Below are 24,732 nucleotides of genomic sequence, written 5' to 3'. Positions count from 1 at the left end.
GTGTAAATGTACTAAACATTTTTTGGATTATTATCTGTAATATCAAAGCAAGGGGTATCAACTACTTTAAGGTACCAACTACTTAACTTTTTTTGTGTGTGTGTGAGGAAGGCCAGCCCTGAGCTAACATCCAATGCCAATCCTCCTCTTTTTTGCTGAGGAAGACTGGCCCTGGGCTAACAGCCGTGCCCATCTTCCTCCACTTTATATGGGACGCCGCCACAGCATGGCCTGACAAGCAGTGCAGCGGTGCGCGCCCGGGATCCGAACCAGCGAACCCCGGGCCACCGCAGCAGAGTGCGCACACTTAACTGCTTGCACCACTGGGCCGGCCCCCAACTACTTAACTTTTATCTTGTGTTTAGCAATGTTTCAGATATTTCCCCTCTAAATATTACATAATGAGGCAAATACTATTTTTACTACAATGGAACAAAATTGTAAGTCACAGGCTGCAAGCACATAGAACCATCTGTTTTAGTTATGTGAAAAGAATATCTAGTATCAAACAGAGAAAAATTGAGGGAAAAGTGACTGATTGGCTAAAAATATACTAAATGCTAGGGGGAAAATGCTGTTCCATATCCCATTAAGCCAGACCCCTCTAAATAAATTTAGAAACTATGTAAATTTTGATATCTTCCTTACACAAGCCAGAAGCTAATTAGGTTGTAGAATTTCAAAATTGGTAGAAATTTTTTTAATTACTCTTTCCTTTTACAAGCATATAATGAATATATTATATATTTTTTGTGGTGTTCAGTGGTTTTTGACATTTTAAAACTAGATGACATATCACTTTCCAGAAATCAGTACACTCTCAGATTTTAAGTTATTTATGCACTTCTAGCTCTGAATGATATATCCATATAAAAATAGATTTCCAATCAGTGTGTATATTTATAATCCTCCGAAATGGCTATATCAAGAGAAAAGAACAGAAAAAAGAAAAAAAAAGACAGAAGTGGGCAGAGGGCTAAACCACCAACACGCAAGATGGACTTGAATGAATGCCATGCCATTTGCAGAATTAAGCATCAATCTTGCCTAGTTAGCACACACAGGCAAGTGCTTTTATAAGTGCCATCTAAAAAAAACAGTAAATATAAAATGACATTGATACGTGAGTATACTTCTGACTACCTACTAGCTAATCTTTGCTACTCAATAAAATGCTAAATTTGATTATTCAGGAACTGATTACCTAACATCCAAATTAGCCACGGTGTTTGCTTTTTCTTCATATCATTACAAGATTTCTGTGTAGTTTACTATTGATTAACAATGTCTACTGGAATGGTAGGTGAGGACAATGTTGTGTATACCAACCACACTTTGCAGGGCATCTTAAGTTTGAGAATAAAGGGCAAAACTTTGTTTAATGGACTTTGTAATTTTAAGTCTTTGGCCTCAATTAGCACTGACAAGATAAGATAACTATATATAATGAGTTAAAAAGTCATTGTATATTTCTGATATAACCTTGAGAAATTAATAATCTGATGACTATTCTCCACTAACAGAGACAGAATCTTTTGTACCCAAGCAGCACATTTTTACTGAAGATCAGGAAACAGTTTTCTTCCAAGCCTACTAAAAATGAGGGAGAAGAAAGATTTCAAAACGGGACATAAAAACTGCACAAAGAGGTATGATGTGACATAACTCAGAGTCTATCAACATCAGAGAATTTGCCAGTATTCAAAAACAGGTACCACACTGTTTCTGACTCTGGCTTAGTGTCAAAAAATTGAGACAACTGCCACATTATGTTGTCAGAAGGGCAGAGTCCTCAGGACTCCTCTGAACCTTACTCTAGTAGCCTGAGAGGACCTTCTGTTCCACTCCTGTGAGCAGCAGAGCCAAACTGAGGCCACACTGTGCCTCCTCCCTTGGCAGGAGGCTGCATGGCACAGAACATGCAGCCAAAAAGTCACCTTCAGGACTCAGCACCGAGGATCTGGTATCGTAAATGTAAAGCACACGGCACAGTGCAAATAAGACATGAAGACAGAAAAAAATCTAAAAATCTTTAAGATGGGTTCCTAAAATATAGCCTTGGAAATGAGTTAGAAGAAATGAGGTGGAGGGCCCTACCTTGCAGATCTTGTAGAGTGATTCCTGGCCATCTCCTCCAGTATCTTTAAAGTAATCATGTGCAGGAAATGTACGATGAATATCTCGAGTAATAACACTCTCCTGGGCTGAGTCCTAAAAAAGAAAAAAAAAAGACCTGGTTATTAATTTAAAATTTCTTTTTAATTATTAAAACTAATATACACATATAGTAAAAAAAAAAAAAAAAAAAAAAAATTCAAACAGCACAGAAAAGTATGTCCCCTCACCAAAACAAAGCCCCTGCCTTCCATCCCAGACCCACAGTCCCATTCACTAGAGAGAAATAGTATCAATAGCTTCTTTCGTACCCTTTCATCCATTCCTCTATGGATATGTGAATGCAGGTTTACGTGAGGAGGAGGAGAGGGAGGGAAGTTGTATACACACATCTCCATCCTTCGCTTTCTGAAGCACAAACAGAAGTAAACTATATGCTCCTTTCATGTAATAGGATAACTTACAGAATATTCCTTATCAATACATGCAAATATATTTCATTCTCTTTAGGAGCAGCTATTAAAAACAATGAGGTACATCTGGATATGGATATATCATAATTTATTTAATATTCTCCTATTAATGATTTTTTTTGCATTTTCTCTATTTATATTACAAATAATAACACTAGGAACATTTTTATACATACATGTTTAAGGATAGGTTCCTAGGGGTGGAATTGCTAGGTCAAAGGGTATATGCATACCCATTTTTGATAAAGGTGCTTTCCCTCCAAAGTTGTACTAATACATCAACTCCAAATACTCCAAACAGTGATAGAATATTGTTTCTCCACACCTGCCCAATACCACATATTATCTAACTTTTTAATTTTTGACAATCTGATAGGTGAAAGACCACAGTAATTTAAAAACTAAAAACATTATCAATCTTTCTCCTGATAGGTTAATTACCCAACTCACTCACTCTACAAAATAAAAAGCCCCAAAACTACTATATTAAGATGACATATGCCTTAAAGGCAAATCTAGAGATTTTTTTCAGATAGATTCAAGATCCAAAAGCTCAAAACTGAGTAAAATTCTAAGCCTTATAAAAAATTATTAATAATTCACTTGACGTTATTTTTATGCTATAAATGTTGCTTGTTTTATCTGTTTAAATGTCAGGAAAATAGAATGGGACTACTTCTAACAACCCTGGTGATGAAAGTATTTTGCACAATTTGAGGAAACATCAATGACTAGTATTGCAAATTAAAAGTATTGTTTAATATCTTGCTTCCATAAAGATTTAATCAAATTCATTCCTTAAGTTAAAATCAAGAAAGAAAAAAAAATGTTTACTATATCAGTTACTTTAATGAATGCCATTTTCCTTTCTCTCTCTCGCTGAGAAGTATGTAAGAAGCAAGTCGTTGATTAGCTCTAAGTTAAGCCAGTGCCTTCTCTTGCTTGCTGCCTTTTTCATTTCAGCTGCTATTTCATGCTGAGTGGTAATTAGATCTTATATCATGTAGAGAAAGGACACAAACTGAAAAGTTCCAAATTTGCTAACAAAACCAAACATATTACAAATCACTCCAGAGGAAACTCTGATGGCTTACAGGAATAGAATGCTAAAGCTGAATAAAAATGGAACTTTAAAAAATTGCCATAACTTAAGTAAAAGAATACATAGAAAGTTTATATTTATCAAAGTAAATGCAGTTTCTGATGATAAAGAAAATTTTGGGGTGAGAAAGGGGTATAGAATGAGGTAAATATAAAGGTACTGCATAAAGAGATATATTATGATATGTATGTTTTATCTGACCTGGTATGGAGTCTAAGTAGGGGAATCTGGTACCAGGTAGAAGCAAGTTTTCACAGCCCAGGTTTTCTCCAATAGAAGGGTTCTCTTTCCATATAGTAATAGTTTCCACTTACAGACTATTTGAAAAGATGACCAGTGAAAATGTTACTACTGCACTGCTGAACTATTTCAGGAACAAACATGTGCTGTGTGGTTCTCAGGATAACTCTTTTTGCATCTTTCAAGATGTGAAGGGAGAGAAATCATTGGACTACACTCCCTAGAAACTGCCTACTCATTTGGCATCATGCTGTGTTTAAATGTTACCAACAGTCTGATTCAGAAAAAGAGAAATTGATCAAAAATTTCTAGAAAGTAATTTTGCATAATATTGAGTAATTTTTTTCTGTGCATACTTGAATCTTCCTTGTTTGTTTTAAAAAAATAAAGGGCCAAAAATCAAATGAAATAAAAATCATCAACTTCTTCTTACTTAATAAACTTTCCCTTCTTAGGATTACTTTTAAATGCTTTCTACACGTGTGTTTCTAGCGTCTTCTTCTTGCACAGTAATCTCAGTTGGCTAAGGGAATAACTTCTGGAACTTCACTTTACAGACTAAATAAGCTGTTTTTGCTACATTGTTCACTGATCTCTTTCATATAAGTGAAGGTCAAGAGGTACACTAGACTCTTATAAATAGACTAATATTAATGAAATTGTATAACAGACTAGAGAAAATAATTGTGTTTTCAAAGTGAAAGTTAAAGTTAATCACCTCACAATTACCCACACAGCTGAGAGTTCTAGGAACAGTATATATTTCAGGAATCCACACCTAATCCCTCAAATTCACTCACTCACTCATTCAACAAATATTTCAGTCAGGTAGTCACAAAACCTAACACTCTGTAGAGGGAGAATAAAACAATTTTTCTCTTCAGTATTAATTTCTTTATTTTTAGACTTATTCCAGTTATAGTTGTCAATTTTTACAAGAAATAAAATGAACAGAGAAGAAGTACAAAAAAGAGGCCAAATAATTCTCCATCTAAATATCTGAAGTTAAAAGGTTTCATGTGAAAATGTTTTTTTTTTTATATGACTGAAAACATTTTATAACACAACCAAAACTGATACGAGGTCATTTTCTTGGAAGGTCCCCATCAGCATAGTCTTCTGAAGTCCTGCCACTTATCTTCAGAGAGAGAATAGAGAAGAACTCACTCCTTCATGGGCAGCTACTTCACCAATATCCAGAGACTCACAACTTGACCCACAATGTACTTCCCAGTAGATGCATCTTGCATCCAGATCTCAGGCCCGTTTGGTGGTTTAGTAGCTTTGGAGACAAATTCATTAGTTCTACTTTTGGCTATTCCACTTAATACCTATAGGCTCTCAGACAAGTTACTTAATCTCACTAAACTTCAGTTTCCTCATCTGTAAAATGGGATAATACCAAAATTCATGTTGTTTAGAATAAAATAACATGTGTACAGTCCTTAATACACTGCCTAGTACAGACTGAGCACTCACTAAAGAAATAAATAAAAATAATAATTATCATTCCCCCTTTTCCTTAAGAATCACATCTAACTGTTTAAATTTTTTGGTGAATATATATTTTAGACATCTTTCTGTATTTGTGCACTTTAAATAATAAAATAAACTACTGTTTTTCTTTGGATATCATTAACATTATGATTATGAAACCAATTCCCTTAGAGCTTTTAGCATGATAATGTATTAACGCATACATACCCTGTTCTGAATTTTCTGAATTTTCTATCATGTATCTTATGTGTCCTAAATTTATCCTTGTTTCACTTATTCCATGAATAAAAACAAAAGTGAACAATTATTTGGATCAAGTGATGTTTTTATCAATTGATACACACTCTGGACCCAGCTTTGCATATATCCATGCAATAAAGAAAGATGCACACAAATACACCCAGAAGGATGACGGGAAAGACAGGGTAGAATAGAAGCTAAACATACCAGAGCAGCTACCATTTCCATCATTACTTTAGAATATGGCTTCTGAGGATCAGAGGAAGGCTGATGCCATGGTTATGGAGAGGACAAATACCACTGTCACTATTGCATACCTCCCTTCTGGACCATCACCACCAAGAATGTAACTGGCAGGCAAAGTCCTTGAGATCATCTTCCATCTGCCTAAGGAGGAGTCAGGTTGGGTCACACACAAAAGCTGACTCAGACTAGAAACAGGGAGTGGTAGTGAGAGGTTTGGAAGAAAGTCTTAAAAGTTGAGTTTTATTCCCCCCCACACACTCCTCACACTACCACCACATAGAAAATAAAATTCCTATTTAGTTTACCTTTCACGGATTTTCTTTAATTTCCAAACCACCAAGTCACAAGACTAAACATCTTCAAAAAAGACATCGATCTCTAGTGTGATAAAATCAAGGGTCCAACAGAGGATATAATTGAGCTCATTGAAGATCAGTTTAAAACCAAACTAAGAAGTATGATAAGCAGCTTGATTAACTTTTGATCATTTTAAGTGGATTCAATTTACAGTTGCTATCAAGAATATTACATAAACTGTTCTTCCAGTGTAATGTATATACCCTGACATGTTTGTAATCCTTTTCATTCCTATTCAAAGAGAATCATCACTTACTTGTGCGTTGTGAGAAATAAATGAATACAGCATTCATGTGTCAACAAGTATTAGGAAGACAGGTTTGGATGACCATAGCCTATTATTTTTTATAAAACAATTTCGGGGCCGTCAACAACTGGAAAGGTATTTTAGTGAGGAAGACTGTTTTCACATGTGACCTTAGCACCAGATGAAATGTAAAAGTAATGTCCCGATAAACAAACACCTTGACTGTACCTTGGTTTGCTACATTTTTACAACTATGACAGCATCTTTTCATATTAATCCCTAGTGTCAAATCCAAAGTATAACTGCATTTTCACATTTCATCTACTACAAAATCATTTCAACTTTATAAGTACCACGCCAATTTGTTGGTGTCATTAAAAATGTCACTGTAGACCATGTCCAGCCACAATCTGTCAGCAGATAAATGATTCAGAGCTTAAAAAAATTTGACCTTAGAACGTGCCTTCTATTCTTACTCCACAATGATGCTCTTTTAGTTCTATGCTGGAGCTAGATCTACGGTAAAACATCACAAACTGGTCGGCTTACATGTCCCCGAAAGCAGGTGGGTTTGCAGTGGTGGGTCTGATTTATCTCCCTTGATGTTTGCCAAAAATCCAAAGAGGCAGAGATGAAAGAAGAAAATATAAAAGTGCATTTTAGTTTCAAACGTGCTACTAAAACTGTAAGCTAGAAACAGTATCACAAAAAGGTTGGATAACTGCCAGTCTTCATTCCTTGAATATAGGAGGAAGTCTCAGCAAAAGCAGAATAATATGGAAGCAAAGAAATAAACATCAACTAAATCACATTGTGAGCAAGCTGCTTCCCAGGCACTGCATCCACATATGCTGCCAAATGTCTCAGAATCAAAGCCTGATACAAAGGTCAAATTTATTAGCCATATTCGGGCTTCAACTAGAAAGAAATCTCTTCAGGGAGAGTAGCAACAATGAGAACTAAGGGCAAGGGGAAGAGAAGGGAGAGGAGGAAGTGTATTTATAAGAAGAGGCGATATACATGATGGATACCTTGATCCTGAAGGAAGTGCTGGACTGGAGTGGGAAATATTTGAATAGAATAAAGCCTTTCTTTGGGACCAGAAGACTAAGAAGCACTGCAGCCTATGGGCACAGCTTGGATTTCCCAGAGATCCTAGGGAATCTAGGTCAAAGCTAGAGATGACTCTCTCTGATAAATATCTGGGGTTACTTTCAGACTCCAAATACACCTACCAAATGCATCAAGGGCCATATTTGGATATGTCCTCATTCCCAGGGTTGCTGACCTCTCATTGTCCCAAAATAAAAGTTCAACTGGGGCTTGATAGTCTTGGAAACTCATATCAACAGGCAATAATAAACCTTGCAACTCCTTGTAAAATGAAGCACAATAACTGAACTCCATGCTGTTATTGTGCAAAGTTAGATATATTTCTAACTTTGCATTATTTTTTAAATTATTAATTATGATTTTTATCAAAACAGCCCTTTAAGCCCTTTTGAAACAAGTAAAAATTTTAAGAGCTCCATATTTACTACCCATTGTGTAAAAATACCATTCTTTCATTTTTTTCACAAAACTTTAAAGAATGCTTCTGATAACCAGCATTTGATAAACGTGCCTATTTTCACCTAATCATTACATTTTAGAATTTTATTAACTTTGACCATGCACACACCTAGTTATAATTTTTACAAGTTGAATAATTTTTAATAACTTTAAAAAACATTCTACCACAACTTCAATCACTTTAGCTGCTTCTCTTTGAAACTCTTTGGGCTCAATTACATCTTACTGAATTGAACGACATAAAAATTGAAAGTACATAAAAAATTAAGCTTTCTATTTGCTTCATAGTACAAATTCATTCATGTATTCAACAAATACTTCTATGAATACCTACTAAGAATTAGGCACTGTTTTAGGTGCAGAAGATATAACCGTTAGCAAGACAGTGTCCCTCCCCTGTGGAGCTTATATTCTAGTAGTAGGGGAAAAAGACATAAAAAACAAGCATATAATATAGATTAGTGAAAAGTACTATGAAAAAAAATAAAACAAGATAAAGAGATAGTGAGGAGAGGGCTGATATTTTAGGTGGGTGGTTTTGCCTCTCTGAGTGAGGGTTCAAATATTTAGAGAAAGAGCTTAACAGGCAGAGGGGAAAACATGTGCAAAAGCCCTGAGGGGGGAGCAGCGTGGCAGCACTTCTCTAGGCATTTTCCAGCATTTTGCTGACCTTTATGTTTGCAGATGTCTTCAACGAATTGCCAAAAATGACTCCAATACTTTCCTGGCTACACGGCTACCTCAGAAATTTATAATTTAGATTATTTTTACAAGATGTTTTAATTCAAATATTTGAATGATATGATCCTAGCTGCACATGTCAATATGAAAGCTTACCATTCAAACGTTTATCTAACACTTTCCACGTGCAAGACATTTGACCTAGGGGATCAAAAGGCAGAGGATATAGTCCATAATGTTCCTAAATTGCAAGAAGTTAAGATCTATTTGCAAAGACAAAATATAGGTATAAATATCAACGGAAAGAAACATATCATAACAGCCAAATAAATGATATGGGCAATATTAGCTACAGGAATTCAGTAGAGAAAGTGACTGCAGAAGGGTTCAAGTGCCACAAGTGGCCTTCCACAGGAGATGGGGACAGGGCTGAGTAATGCAGACAGGATGAGCTCAACACAACTGAAAGATCTCAGGAGAATACATTGACAGCAAGTGTGGTGTGAGCAGAGGCTCCAAAGCAGGAAAGCACTTGGCATGTCCAGGAGAAAGGACTTAATTGACTACAGAAGGGAATTCATAAAAAGGCAAGTTGACTGGGATCTAGAATATGGAAGGTTATCTTGAACGAAGATGTTTTAATTTAATCCTATAGTCAACAAAGAGCCATTTCATCTGCTGTGGACTTTGTAGTCACAGTTTTGTGAACTCTTGTTTCAGTCTGGCCTCATCTGCTTCTACTATCTGAAAGAATTGGTGTGCAGTAAAGAGTAAACGTTACCCAAAAAGAGGGCTGGCCTTTGCCACTGGCTACTAGAAGGGGATCTCTAGGCTCTTGGAATGTCATGCTTGATAGGAAGTCACTGTTTGCATGTGGCCCTCGGTCACCCAACAGTCTAACAATGTGATTTATGATGGGGCTTTGGGACATGCAGTATTAGTTTTATCCATGGAAAGGCTAGAAACTAAAGGTCAGTCACGTGTGCAGTACATGAATGAGCCCCTACAAAAACGCTGGACAACAAGACTCAAGTGAGCTTCCCTAGCTGACAATACTCCATGTGTATCATCACACATTGATGCCAGGATAGTCATGTTGTTCATGACTCCATAGGGAAAGGACAAAGGAAGCTCCATGTTTGGTACGTCTCCTGAACTCTGCCCAATGTGCTTCTTCCTGTGGCTGGCTTTAATCTGCATCCTTTAGCTGTAATACACTGGCACCATGAGTATAACAGCTTTCAGTGAGCTCTGTGAGTTCTTGTAGTGAGTTATTGAACCTGAGGGTAGTTTTGGTAACAACCTGAACTTACAAATGGTATTAGAAGTGAGGATTATCTTGTGTGGTCTATGCTGCCTCTCTAACTTTGAAACTAGTTTAATTCTAACAAGTCAGCCATCAACAAATTTGAAGATCACATTGTGGTATTTTCACCAGTAAATTTTCTCTATTCAAAGATATGTATTATGGCCTACCTTTTCCTCTATTTTTCACAAAATATTATTCACAAAACAATAGTCCCCCAACACTGTATTAATTCAGATGACTTTTAAAAAGTCACCTTTAATGTAGAACCTCAAAGGTTAAAAATATTAGACCACTATTGACCATTTGACCACCTGTTCGCTGAGCGCCTCAAAAATTTATATGTCATCAGTGAAGACCACTAAATTAAACGTAGATGACACAACTACTGAAACTATCCTATAATTCATTTGCATAAAGGGTCACCTGGAACTCCAAAGGAGAGTAAGTGTAAGTGAACAATAACGGCATCCCTAAATAAATGTCAATTATGTGTATATTTTAAAATCCTATAGGATCAATAAAGTTACTCTATTCTGGGATATGGATTTTGAAAAAGAGAATTAATTTTTACATCAAGTCAGGTTATATAATTGCCATTCTATTTCTTTTTATAACAGCACATGTTTCGTTTTTACTCACCTTGAAGTAGAAGATGCACTGATCACCCCAACAACAAAAGCAACAGGAAGGGCTAAGAACAGAAGGATTTCTTCCTGAGAGACTATACAATAGCTTTAGTTCTCAATTACAAAGATTTTGATAAATTAAATATTCTAACTCATCTAGGAGGGTACAACAGGGCATTTTTTTGTTTTACAAATTCTGGTTAATATTACAACTTTCTTTTCTGATACTCTACTCTGCTCATTTTTCTTTATTCAAGTGGCTCAATTTCTTTTTCTCCAACAGATTTCTCTGGAAGTAGAAGAAATCTTTTTGCAATAGGACACATTTGAAACTTGACTAATCCTTTCTGGAATAAAGCCAAATCATGAGTAGAAACCTGAAGATTTTTATTCTACACTTTTTTTCTCTATACGGATTCAGAAATGTGATTACTATTCTAAGACTTAGGAGATTTAGGTAAATATATATTCCTGCTCCTTAACCCAGTATATTCCTTTTTAGTTTCTTTGCTGATTCCTCCTCTGCCTAGTCCTTATCTGACGGTGTCACATCCATAGCCTTGTTCTTTGCTCACTCTCCTTGCTCTCCCTGGGAAATCACATCCATTCCTGTGACTTCAGCTACCATCTGTCTTCTCTCTCCTGGATCTTTACTAAAGTAGATGTCAAACCTTACTGATTATCAGAATCATCTGAGAAGCTATTTCAGAACCCATGTTTCCAGATCTCACCTGGATTTAATCTACCAATATCTCTACAGTACTTCCAAGCAACCTATATTTTTAACAAATATCTATGCAGTTACAAGAAAAGTCCACAAATTGTTATTTGGCAACTACTGTCTAACAGAGCTATCATTCCACATCTAAAATTTAACCAGTCAAAAACTCAATTCAGAACTCCCATATAATGAGATGTCCTTCCATATTCTCAATCTCAGTGAGAACTTCCACTCTCATCTCTGAGCTGACATACAAAGAATTATTCTGGAAGTGTTCTCCCTTTTCCTCCGTTAATCAATTGGTCCTTTGGTCTTTCACTCTGCTATTTTACTTAACTGGTGCCCATGTCTGAATATCCCCACTTGATTGCCACCTCTAGGTGGACCATGATCAGTTCTTATTTATCTTTGTTTCCCTGATGACTGAGACTCGAGCAAGTGCTTAGTAAATGAGTGTCGAGTAAATTAGAATAAGGGAAGCAGGCATGGGAAGCATATATTCCCTAGGACGGAGAGACTAAAGTTTTATAATTCTTGCCCTGAGTTTTCAATTGTCTTCTAACTTCATTTACTCAAGAGCAGTAGTAAAAGGAAATAATTTGCACCGAAATCAAAGACAATGACAAGAATTCATAGACTTCCAAACCAAAATTTCACAGCAAAATGCATAACAAAATGTCCTTAATTCTAGTACCAGGGATGACACATGAAAAAACTGTAGATATTATATAAACCACAGAAAAAACAAGATGGATCTCCACCTTAAAATAGAAATTAGATATTCTACCGCAATAGGAATTGCCAAAATTCATCATTACAAAAAGCTATTTGGGGTTTTCTCACTGAGTTTTATCTTATTTTATATGAAAATCAATAAAAGATAAAGATACATTCAAATGCCACATTATTTCAAAATCAGTCTTTTTACTTTAAAAGTGACAGGAGATAAATCACATAATTAATGTGTTCAAAACCCTGCTAGAAGCTAATTACATCAAATATGATATTTTAGAAATCTGAAGTATCCTTCATAGTTTACATGTTAACTCTTTCTCAGTAAAATAGCTTGAAGCAGTAGAGATCAGGGTTAGGTAAGAATCAGGAAATTCTTTCCTATTCATCGCACCTCTGGATTATGGCACTTAATAGGCTCAGGTTTTTTTATGGTCTTAATACCAGATTAAATAAAAGGAAGATACAGATCCTCCTATTTTTTGATATTAGGACCTTTTGGAAGTTATAAATTAAGAAAGACTAACGTTTTCTATTCTACTCCGTAAGACTATAAGATACTCACAAAAAGAGGATTTTTTTCTATCTTTTGAACTGTTAGTTATTTAGCTTCTATAACACTGGCATGAGAAAAATACAGAGACAGAAACAGTTTATGGTCATGGTCTTTCCCACTGTTGAAACACCACCCCATCCCCTCTAATCAACATATGTATTTGCTTCTGGTTTAAATGCTACAAGGGCCACAGATTTTCGTATAATTTTTTCCTAATAAAGCCACGTTGCTAAGAGAGGATTTTTAAAGTCTGAATTTCTAAGAAAGGGAAAGAAAATGCAAGTGCTGTAAACATTAAGAAACTGTAAAAGTAACTCCACTTATTTTTCATTTATTAGGTTGCCATTTTTGGAAGGTACTTTGACTTGATTCAGTGGCTATGGATGCTAAAAGGAGGTTTCTTTCCAGGCATTTGTCTGTACTGCTCTTTTATTTGGGCCTGGTTCTACACATAAAGCTCTCTTGTTTTTCCCAAGCTTTAAGTGGTTGACACCAAGTTACATATACAGAATGGTTCCTATGTTGCATGATAATTAGGTATAATTGGTAAGCAGTTCACAATATGAAAATAACAAATATTATTCTTTAGACAAACCAAGCATTGTTTGGGTCAGCTAGGACATGTGTCCTTTTCTGGCACCATCACCATAGTTCACGATATTACCTCTTTATGCTTAGACTATTTCAACAGCCTCTAAATCATCACAGAGGAGATTTTCTCTCCTTCAATCAGCCTGTACAGTACTTTAAGTTAATTCACGTAAAGCACTGTTTTGCTCTCAAGTAACATTCAAATCCATCTACCACATGATCCCACCTGCTATCCTCAAATAGAAAGAAATCCTTATTCCATTCCATCTAAATCACATTCCATTCTGCAAAGTTGCAGTGTTCTTTCAAGCTTCAACGCTTTGTTCAATTTCCTCTGCCTTGGATGATGGCCCTTACTTCCCATATCTTCCCCTTTGAAATCCTGTCCACTTATAAAGGCTCATATCAGGTTTCTTCCACGATGTTTTCCTAATGATCCCAAGTGAAAATAATACCTATTCCTTTGTGCTCTTATAATACCAAGTTGTGCAGACTTATATAAAACTTATTACTTATTGCCTTGGGGTAAGACATATTTTACCTCCACTAAGCTCCTGGCCACTAGAGATGGTGCCTTATAGTAAGACATCTAGTCCTCTATACGTATGTAGTAGGGGCTGATCAAATACTCGTTGAATAAATGATTCCATGAAAGGAAAAAATGGTGAACCAAGGCAGAAAGGCAGAGAATAAAGAAAGAGTTTATGTTGCTACTTAAGTGGAGGGTGGGTCATGCTACACACTGAACCACAAATGAAAAGGTTGGGGCATATTTTCTTTTCTTGGGCACTCACATCTTCCCTGTGAAATGCTTTGAGCTGGCTCCAGGGCAGAGGGGTTATAAAAATCACCATCAGGCAGAATGTTACCTGACGGGACTACTGCCAAAATTCACAACATTTTCACTCACAAGAAACAGATGGTCTCATTGTTCAAAACCCTGCTTTGCCAAGGGTTACTTGGAGGTAACTTTGGAGCAAGTCATCACATCTTAGTTCATAATGCTAACTTCCTAATGTATAGGAAAGAACAATCAAAGAAGCCTTTACACAGATTTATTAAGATAAACAGAAAGCACACATTTTTGCCTAAATGTACCTTCAACCCAGCCTAGGATAAAATGCTTTATGAAGACAGTATAGTGCTGCAATTATCTAAGGAGCCACAGAAAGCAGCACTCTTCCATGTTAGTATTTCTTGCTGACTATGACTGTGATATTGTGTTCGAGATCATAATGGTAAAGGATGCAGCCCTGAAACATAACAGGACAGCATGAACCAGAGAACCTGTCACAAACGTAGCAAATTTGAGAGCCACAGGAAGAGGAAAGGAGTAGTGGCTGACTTTGATTCTTTAAACAACAAAGATACAGCATTCTGACCCTGAATATCAGTCAAGAGGACACCTCTGCTTTTGCCACTAGGGGAAAACCTGCAGCCCCTGCAAGTCAAGGAGAGATGGAGAAGGGATGAGGTAAGTGAGACAAAAAGAATGGTCTGGCTCTAACCCTGAGAGCAGGTATCGCAACATTACTGTTATCACTGCCCCTAGGAGAATCAAGGAAACGCCAGCAGTGAGAGGGCAGACAAAAATGACACTGGAGGGGGAATAAGGCACAACAATATTTCTTGAATAGAAGAACTCAACTTATTAGCTTTTTGTTTGTGTTTTACTGAAGAATTTCAGTAGGGCAGCTGCTCCAAAAATCAGTGCCCTATAAAGAAAATGTATTCAATTCAATATGCTCAACCATAATGTAGGCTTTAGTTGTCTTATAATTTCATAAAGGTTAAAAGCTACTGTGCTTTGCTCTAGCTTTAGGGTTCCCAGATAAAATATAGGATGCCCAGTTAAAATGCATGGTATTTACTATTACATGAGACATACTTACATTAAAAAATTAGTTTTTGTTCATCTGAAATTCTAATTTAACCGGTGACCTGTATTTTTATTTGCTAAATGTGGCAGCCCTACCCAGATTACTAATATTACAGTATTGGGAAAATCAATTCTTGAGTACTCTTCACATATCATTTTGTTCTTGTTTAACCTGCTTTTAAATACTTTGGTCTGAAAGTTACCATATTTGATATAAACTAGCCACATTTGGCTTCTCAAGTAAGCTGTGTTAAATTTACTTAATAAAAATAAGCAAATATTAGTTAAAAGCCTCAGATACTGCTATGAATAGAATCATAAAGATCTGTTCTAAACTATAAAAGACTACGAGGAAAATGAGGACATCTAGATAACAACGGACAGACGCCATTATTAGTGAGAATACCAAGCCTGTGAGGCACAGAAAAACTGAATTGATGACCTGGAAAATAAGATCAAATTAAGATATAGCAGACTGGCCTGAGGTCCCCAAAGACATGAAGGCAGGGAACAGATAAATATTCCTCCTAGTGAATAAAAGACAAAGATGCAGAGAATGTTTACTTAGTCAACATTGTCTCTCCTCCGTTCAAATGCCAAATAAAGATCGATCAATTTACATCTGAAAACTTTTCTGGTCACAGAAGACAGTGGCTTCAAAATTAGTACAATGACATAAACCTACAAAAACCTGAGATTTTAGTACAGTCTATGCCTTATCAAAGGACATTTATTTTTCTGGTTTTTACATTGCAAATATTGATATGAAGAAGTATCAGGGCAAAACTTGAAAGATTTGGTGGGTGTGGTGGCCTTGGGACAAGCAATATTTATATATAACTGCCAATTCAGGTAAAATAAAATTTTATGGATTGCATATTTTAAACAAATTTGTAAATTAAAAAATTTAAAGTAAATAAATGTTAGCATCTACACTTAAATATTCTTATTTTTCTGAAGGGTTTTAAAATTTTTATTGAAATTTCATAAACTAAGTAACTAGCAGGCACTATAGTATCTGATTATAATGGTGCACTTTTGAACAAATTGTTAGTCTTTGATTACATTGTAAATTAACTGAAAAATGTGATTTTTCTTCTTACAGTGTATTCTTTAAAACAGAATTTTCAATTGAAAACAATTTAAACAGAAATTTCTTTAATACACATACACACACTCTCCTTCTCTCTCTCTCACTCTCTCACACACACACACACACACACACACACACACACACACACACACACATACATACAAAGACAGTCCACTTCCTCTGAAACAATTTTCATCAGCTACTTTTATCTTTCTGTCTGCAACCAACTAACCACAGCAGGAGCTTAGCTCCCAAGGCTCAGGGATTCATAGCCTGCCATCCTACCCCTTAGGACTGGACTCAGTAAGGTTTGGTGTTTTCTGAAGGTAAACCACTCGGACCGTGACTAGGCAAAACAGGGTCACTGAAAAATAAGGAGCACAAGTATCTTGGAAAAATTTGATATTTCAACCAAAAACAAAACCACTGAAGTAGTTTCAGAAAAGTCTGAAATTTGCTGGACTTCCGTAAACTTGCTTCATGGAATATCCTTGGCACATCCATTGCCTCTGGGCCGCACCATCCTGGTGTCCTCATCCCATCCAAGACCATCTGCCCTCACCTCTAATTGGGCAAACTTGGCTGATTTTTTTTTATGTTCCCTACCTGTCTGGCAAATCACCAAATACTCCTTCAAGCAGGGGTAGGGAGATGGACAGGACCAGAAGAAAACATTGGGCAAAATTTAGCCCTGTTTGGGTGGGGGGGTGTCCTGACATTAGATAATGGGTCATATTTCAAAGCTAGGCTGGGTGAAGTAGCCTCAGTATTGGTCTAGAATCAATGCTCCCCAAAAGAAATACAATGCAAGCGACAAATGCAAGCCACATATGTAATTTAAAATTTTCATGTAGCCTCATTAAAAAAGTAAAAAGAAATAGAGGAAATTAATTTTAATAATATTTCCTTTAACCCAACCAATCTGAAGTATTACCATCTCAACAAAATATTTTTCATTCTCTTTTGCATACTAAGTCTTTGAACTGGTACGAAAATTTTTACACTTACAGCACTTGTCAGTTCAGATTTGCCACACTGCGAGTGACTGACAGTACATGTGGCTAGTGGCTACCATCCTGGACAGTGCAGGTCACGATTTCAACTCAGAAGCCACACTCTATACCCTCAATCTCTTTGTCATGAACTTTTCTCTCTGTAGGGCGACAGAAAAAAATGTCTTTTGAATGGGAGAGTAAAGAGGCTGGGCCAGCCCCAGGGGTCTAGTGGTTAAGTGTGGCATGCTCCGCTTCAGCCGCCTGGGTTCAGTTCCCAGGTGTGGACCTACAACACTCGTCAGTGGCCAGGCTGTGGCAGTGGCCCACATACACACTAGAGGAAGACTGGCAGCAGATGTTAGCTCAGGGCAAATCTTCCCCAGCCAAAAAAAACAAAAAAGGAGAGAAGGATGGAAATAAAGTTTTCAAAACCTGCCTCCAACTGTGTACGTTGCTTTTGTTACAGAGAAGAACTGCTTATGCTTTTACTTCTTCCATCCGTCCTCTGAGAGGGCAAGGTTTCTTACAAAGTGGCTAAGCTCATTACCAAGAATGATATTTCTTAGCCATGCTTCCATATGGGATATAATTAACAAGCATTTATCCTACCACCCTGGGCTAATAGATAAACACCAGTAAAAAGCACAAACTGGGGGATGGTCTTAAACATTTTCTATAGACTTTGGCTTCAAAGTACTCCACAGAAGATTGTGCAAATCTCAGAGATGACTATTGCTCCTGGGACTGTCAAAATTATGGAAGCAAATTTTAACTAATCCTGTATTGAGAGAGTACTGACCTGATTATGTTGACATTGCCTGAGGTCTCTATTTAAGCAGCGAGAATGCTTACAGGCTAGATTACCAAAATCCAATTTAGGGTTTTTGTTTTTTCCCAGGTCTGTCAATCTACTTTAGGCACAATAAAGAAGAACACCAAAGACGATCCTTTACAATGGAATGCCCTTTTCAGAAAGCATATGGTAGTGAAAAACAAAAATGGGGCTTTAAAGCTACCTACAAACTAGACAATCTTGGACAAGTTACTAAATGTCTCTAAGCTTTGTTTTCCTCATTCTCCCTACTCTCCCAACAAAATGGTGATACTAATTCTAATTATCAAAATTGTTTTAAGATTAGATATTATATATGCCAATCATAGTGCCTGACACACAGTGAGCATTCAATTCATAGTAGATATTAGTAAGCCTGGAATTATTTTTCTTTTTCTCCATAGCATGAAGGCAATAGTTCTAGCACCTGGAAGTTGGGCAATTCGTGCTGCCTTCTGATGTTACCAAGCAGCCAGATCACACCCAAAACTCCTAAGACTGAATCATAGTGAACGGATTGGGGCTTAGCAAATACACGGCCATCCTTGGAGCTTCTCCGTAAACCATGAGAACTTTAAATTTCCATTACTGAATGAAGATTATGACCCAATACTCAACGTGGTGGATCATAATCAGAATTAAAAGGAAAAAAAGAAATAGGAAATACCACAGTGCGTCTCAGAGAATCATTTCCGAAAACTTGCTTCTGACAGGCAGACACATAGATGTTTGTATGGAGAGAATCAAAAAAGTTGAACTCCACTGCCTTAGAAGACACTAGAATTTCAAGGAGCCCTGAAACTTTTCACTTCCTAGGAGATGCAGATGAGCAGGAGAGAAGAGAGTATCTGACTCCTTAGAAAGGAATTTTTAAGGCAAAAGTGAGATAGAGTTGTCAAAGATGAGCCCTAAAATATTGATATGGGATAAGGATATAATGACCCTAACTTTGATTAATATGGCTGTGTTAAGTCAAACTACCCTCAACTACCCCAACGACTATAGAATAAAGTACAGCTGGTTAGCTAGATGATATGAAATCTTCATAGGGATACAGTCGTCTTTTTATTTATTTTATTTATTTTGTGTGTGTGTGTGTGTGAGGAAGATTAGCACTGAGCTAACATCCGTTGCCAATCCTCCTCATTTTTGCTGAGGAAGATTGGCCCTGGGGTAACTTCCATGCCTATTTTCCTCTACTTTATATGGGACACAGCCACAGGATGGCTTGACAAGCAGTGCGCTGACCCGCGCCCGGGATCCGAACCTGTGAACCCTGGGCCTCCAAAGCAGAGCACGTGAACTTAACCACTACGCCACCGGGCCGGCACCTACAGTCGTCTTTTTAAATGGCTATTTCTTTTTAAAAGCACTTGGGAAATATAAGAGTTAAGGCTCTGGTGAAAGAAATTTTCCTAACTTTATAGAATTTGATATAAATCCTTTTTGTGTATGGAGTTCAAGATTTACATAATTTGAGAATGTTAATCTTACAGATGCTATAGCTTGCATTGCTATTTTTGGTTATAAAAAACAAAACCAACCTAGATTAAAGCACAGGCAATTTTTTAAAAAATGAAACACCATGGATTGGAAATGCTTGGATTAAAGAACAAAGTTCTAGCATTATGGCAGCAAAGAATTATAGAAAACAATTTTGTCTGTCCTAATTTTAAAGAAACTCTCCTTTAAACCCCTTATGAATTCTATTCTCAACACTCCACTGAAACTGCTCATTAAGGTTACAGTGACCTCCAAATATTGTGCTCCTATTGTGTGCTCATCATATTCAGTGCTCATATTGTGTGAAGTGGACATTATTTGAGAAAGCTAACCATTCCTTCTTTCTTTTTTTCCTTGTGATGAGAACTTTTAATATCTAACTCTCTTAACAACTTCCAAATATCTAATACAGTATTACTAACTATAGTCACCATGCAGAACATTACATCCCCAGGACTTATTTATTTTATAATCCATTTCCTCTTTCTTGAACCTCTTCCCCCATGCACTCCCAAATACCTCTTCCCTGATTTCCCTCTCACCTCTTTGCAGCTTCTTAGTCTCCTCTGCCAGCAACTCTTCTGTAAAATTCTTACATGTTTTTTCTTTTTTCTCCTTAACCAACACTCTCCTTCCTTGGCTTTGTATGTACAAGGCCTCAATTTTAAGCTATTCACTGGTGATTCTCAAATTATGTCTCCAGGCTTCAGACCTACATTTTAAATTGCCTACTGAGCATCTCTACCTGGCTGTCCCACAAGCACCTCAAACTCAGTACGCTAAAAAACAAACTCATCATTTCTTTCCTGAAGTATTTTTTCCCTCCCATATTCTTGTCCCATTGTGGTGAAAGGCACCACTCCCTATTTAGTGCCCTAAACCAGAAATCTGGGAGTCCCCACGTATACATCCTCCTATCTGATTGCTGTAAAAATCAGTTACAAAGCTCTGTGTGTTCTTTCTCATTATCGATCCCCAATCCATCATCATTTCCCCATTTCAGTTGCCCCTAACTTATTTCAGTACCTGAGCTTCCTCTCCCTAGAATATTATAACCTTTTTTTCTTGTTAAAATAGATTTATTAAGACAAAAGCAACTTACCAAAAACACTCACCATTTAAAATATACAATCCAGTGGTTTTTAACATATTCACAGAGTTGCGCAATCATCACCACAGTCTAAGTTTAGAACATTTTCATAACCTAAAAATAAACCTCGTACCCTTTAGTCATCATCCTCCAGTACCCCCCTCCCTCCCAGCCCTAGGCAATCTCTACTTTATATGTCTATAAATTGGCCTATTCTGGACATTTCTTATAAACATAATATACAACATGTGGTCTTTTGTGACTGGTTTCTTTCACTTAGCACAGTGTTTTCAAGGTTCATCCGTGTAGAAGCATGTACCAGTACTTCATTCCTTTTTATTGCTGAATAATATTCCATTGTATAGATATATCAGATTTTATTAATCCATTCATCACTTTACAGACATCTGTTTGTTTGTTTCTACTTTTTGGCTATTATGAATAATGCTGCTACGAACATTTGTGTACAAGTTTTTGTGTGAACTTATTTTCAGTTCTCTTGGGTATATACCTGGGAGGGGAATTGCTAGATCATATGGTAATTCTCTGGGTTGTCTCTTCACTTTCCTGATGGTGTCCTTTAATGCACAAAAGTTTTATTTATTTATTTTTTTTGTGCAGAAGATCAGCCCTGAGCTAACATCCATGACAATCCTCCTCTTTTTGCTGAGGAAGACTGGCCCTAAGCTAACATCTATTGCCAATCCTCCTCCTTTTTTTCTCTTTTTCTCCCCAAAGCCCCAATAGATAGTTGTATGTCATAGTTACACATCCTTCTAGTTGCTGTATGTGGGACGCCGCCTCAGCATGGCCGGACAAGCAGTGCGCCGGCGCGTGCCAGGGATCCGAACCTGGGCTGCCAGTAGCGGAGCGCGTGCACATAACCACTAAGCCATGGGGCCAGCCCCAAGTTTTACATTTTTATAAAGTCAAATTTACCTGTTTTTTTTCTTTTGTAGCTTGTGCTTTTAGTTTCGTATCTAAAAAACCATTGTCAAAACCAAGGTCATAAAGATTTACCCCTATGTTTTCTTCTAAGAGTTTTATAGTTTTAGCTCTTACCTTTAGGTCTTTGATCCATTTTGAGTTACTTTTTGCATATCGTTTGAGGTAGGGTCCTATAACAATGTCTTAACCCCTGTAGGAACCTTTGGTCTTGCTGCCAAAATGATTTTTCTTAAAAGCAAACAAACAATTCCTATCCCATCATCACATAATTAAATCTCTAAATGGCTTTGTCATATCTACTTCAGTGATTCTTAACTTCATGGAATTAAAGAATCTGATGAAAATGATGGACCTTTGCCCCTGGAAGTGTGTATGTGGATGCACAGGTACACGTGTACACTAACACACACAGGCTTCTGCATGTAATTTCAAAAGATTCACAAAAGCACTAAAACCCATCCAAAGACCACCAGCCCAAAGAATAAAGTCCAAACTCCTTTGCAGTCCTTTGTCATTCAATCCCCCGCCAGGATCTGCCCTGACCCATCATTCTAGCCTCCTTGTCCTCTAATCTCCAAATTGGCTTCCTATAGGTTAGCATTAAAACCTCTCTGACCCCATCCGATGTGTCACGCTACATTATAATCACATTTCTTTGCACATACATGCTATTACTTATGCCCAAAACATATTCCTCCAGCTGACAAGATTGTTTTAAACATTAAGTGTGATAACTATGCAAATATGCCTGGCATATAGAAGGCATAATGTTTGCTAAATCTGAAAGAGGATTATTTACAGTAGCCAAGACATGGAAACAACCTAAGCGTCCATCAAGGGATGAATGGATAAAGAAAATGTGGCATATACATACAATGGAATTCAGCTATAAAAAAAAGAAGGAAATCCTGCCATTTGCAACAACACGGATGAACCTTGAGGGCATTATGCTAAGTGAAATAAGTGAGAAAGAGAAACAAAAATACTGTATGATCTCACGTATATGTGGAATCTAAAAAAGACAAACTCATAGAAACAGAGAACAGATCAGTGGTTGCCAAAGACTGAGGGGTGGGGAAATGGGTGAAGGTGATTGAAAGGTACAAACTTCCAGTTATAAGATTAATAAGTTCTGCGGATGTAATGTACAGCATGGTGACTATAGTTAACAATACTGTTATATATTTGAAAATTGCTAAGAGAGTAGATCTTAAAAGTTCTCATCACAAGAAAAAAATTTTAACTATGTGAAGTGATGGATGTTAACTAAACTTATTGTGATAATCATTTCACAATATATACATATATCAAATCATGTTGTATACCTTAAACTAATGCAATGTTACATGTCAATTACATCTCAATGACACTGGAAAAAAATGTGAAACCAACTCCAAAGGGAACTAGCACCTTGGCAAGGGGAAGAAGTGTTCTCTCAAAATCGAAGATTAAGTGTTCATAGTTACATTAACTGGGAATCAATCCTTAAGAATCAAGACGGATAGAACAACTAGTTCCAAAAGGTGGACATATTTGAGAGGAAAATTTCAGGAAGATAGATGTAAAATAATCAAAGAGTAATCGGGTGAATTTCAAGGGTAGTGTGCAAGTACTGCCTTTATCTTGAGGAAATTGCACATGCAATTTGTGGAACTAAGACTAAGAGAAAGCATAAGTATAAAGAAACATTAGCAGGGTCAAGAAGGGCTTTTCTATAAATTTGTAACTTTCTACAGTTATAGTCTTAAGCCTGATTTGAAATCTCTAATGAAAAATGTTATAAAACACAGCTATTGACATTTTTAACCCCTACTAAGGAAATCTAACAAATTATCAGATTGTGATGTTAAATTTCACTGAGTTTCCTGTTTAGATTTATCTTATCTTTTTGTCTAAAAAGCAATTCTGATTGAGTGAATGAATTAAATATATGATGCTTGATGAACTTCAGAGGTTCATCACGTGGGGTGATATATTCTAGGATGAGATGTTGGTAATTACATGCAAGGGCACAGATAAAGTCCAACTCTTCGTCAGGTTCAGACAAATTACAAATAAAGAGACTTTGGTAAATAAAATGCAAACTTGATTTAATAATCTTCATATTATTAAAGCACTCACTCAGGCAATAATGAGTATAATAAACTCATTGGTTACTCATGCAAAAAAAAAATTATCTTCATTACACAAATTGCCTCAATTTGTGACCTGTGTGAAAGAAAATAAAGTGGTACTTCAAAGGTCATATTGTAAGTAATGATTATTATAAAGATGAAACACCCTATGTTTCTTGTACTTATTCCTGAATTTTACAAATATTTCCTAGTTTTACAGTGTAATTTTTATTAAAGTACGATGGACAAAAGAACATATTCAAAAAGGCAAGTACGAACCATATTTTTATTTCTTTTATCTTTTCATTTTATGATTATATTTATTTCAACATATAAAAGAATGGTATTCCCATTATTTAAGCTGTTTCCCACTAGATAATGTTTTCTTCAGCATTTAACCAAGTGTTGGCAATTGAAAGAAGAGACGCTCAATGTGACTGGTTAATTAAGATTTCAAAGAACCTGCTGCTCCCTAGAGGGGAGGCTAATTTCTCATTTATAAGCCCATTTATAATTCCAGCTCTGAAAAACGGTCCTAATAAAATTCACAGTTAAGTAGGCCTTCAAATGCATACCAGTCATTAACATTGGGCTGCCTGCTGCTAGCAAAATATTAATATTTGATGCTACAGCATTTTCATTTTATAAGACTATTTAGCATAAATCTGTTTCAGGGTCTTACAAACAGCTTTCTTTATGTGTTAAACAGATTAAACTCAGGTTGTAATGGTTAGTTTTAGGATGACTTCAAAATACTTTAGTTTATAGCCACTAGGAAACTACAGTAGTCCCTCCTTATCCACAGAGGATCTGTTTCAAGACCCACAGTATATGCCTGAAACCACGGATAGTACCAAACCCTATTTATACATGTTTTTTCCTATATATACATATTTGAAGTGTGACAGCAAAACTAGCACGGATTTCTTTTTCCTTCTTCACATCACGGAGAGAAGGTTCATTTTTACCATAG

General features: G+C 36.5%; 1 protein-coding gene across 3 annotated transcripts in view; it reads right to left on the bottom strand.

Annotated features, from left to right (window-relative positions):
* RABGAP1L (RAB GTPase activating protein 1 like) overlaps positions 1 to 24,732 on the bottom strand; it is a 701,003-nt gene that overhangs the window by 301,574 nt on the left and 374,697 nt on the right. For all 3 annotated transcript variants that reach the window (XM_087438180.1, XM_004425016.3, XM_087438183.1), the window contains one exon: positions 2,098 to 2,211. In XM_087438180.1, coding sequence (XP_087294306.1) covers positions 2,098 to 2,211 — 114 coding nt within the window. The remainder of the gene's footprint in view (positions 1 to 2,097; positions 2,212 to 24,732) is intronic.

Source organism: Ceratotherium simum, chromosome 2 (genome assembly GCF_057802395.1).
Source record: "Ceratotherium simum simum isolate JZ-2026a chromosome 2, ASM5780239v1, whole genome shotgun sequence".
In the NCBI taxonomy this organism is placed as follows: domain Eukaryota; kingdom Metazoa; phylum Chordata; class Mammalia; order Perissodactyla; family Rhinocerotidae; genus Ceratotherium; species Ceratotherium simum.
This window is presented reverse-complemented; position numbering and strand designations above follow the sequence as displayed.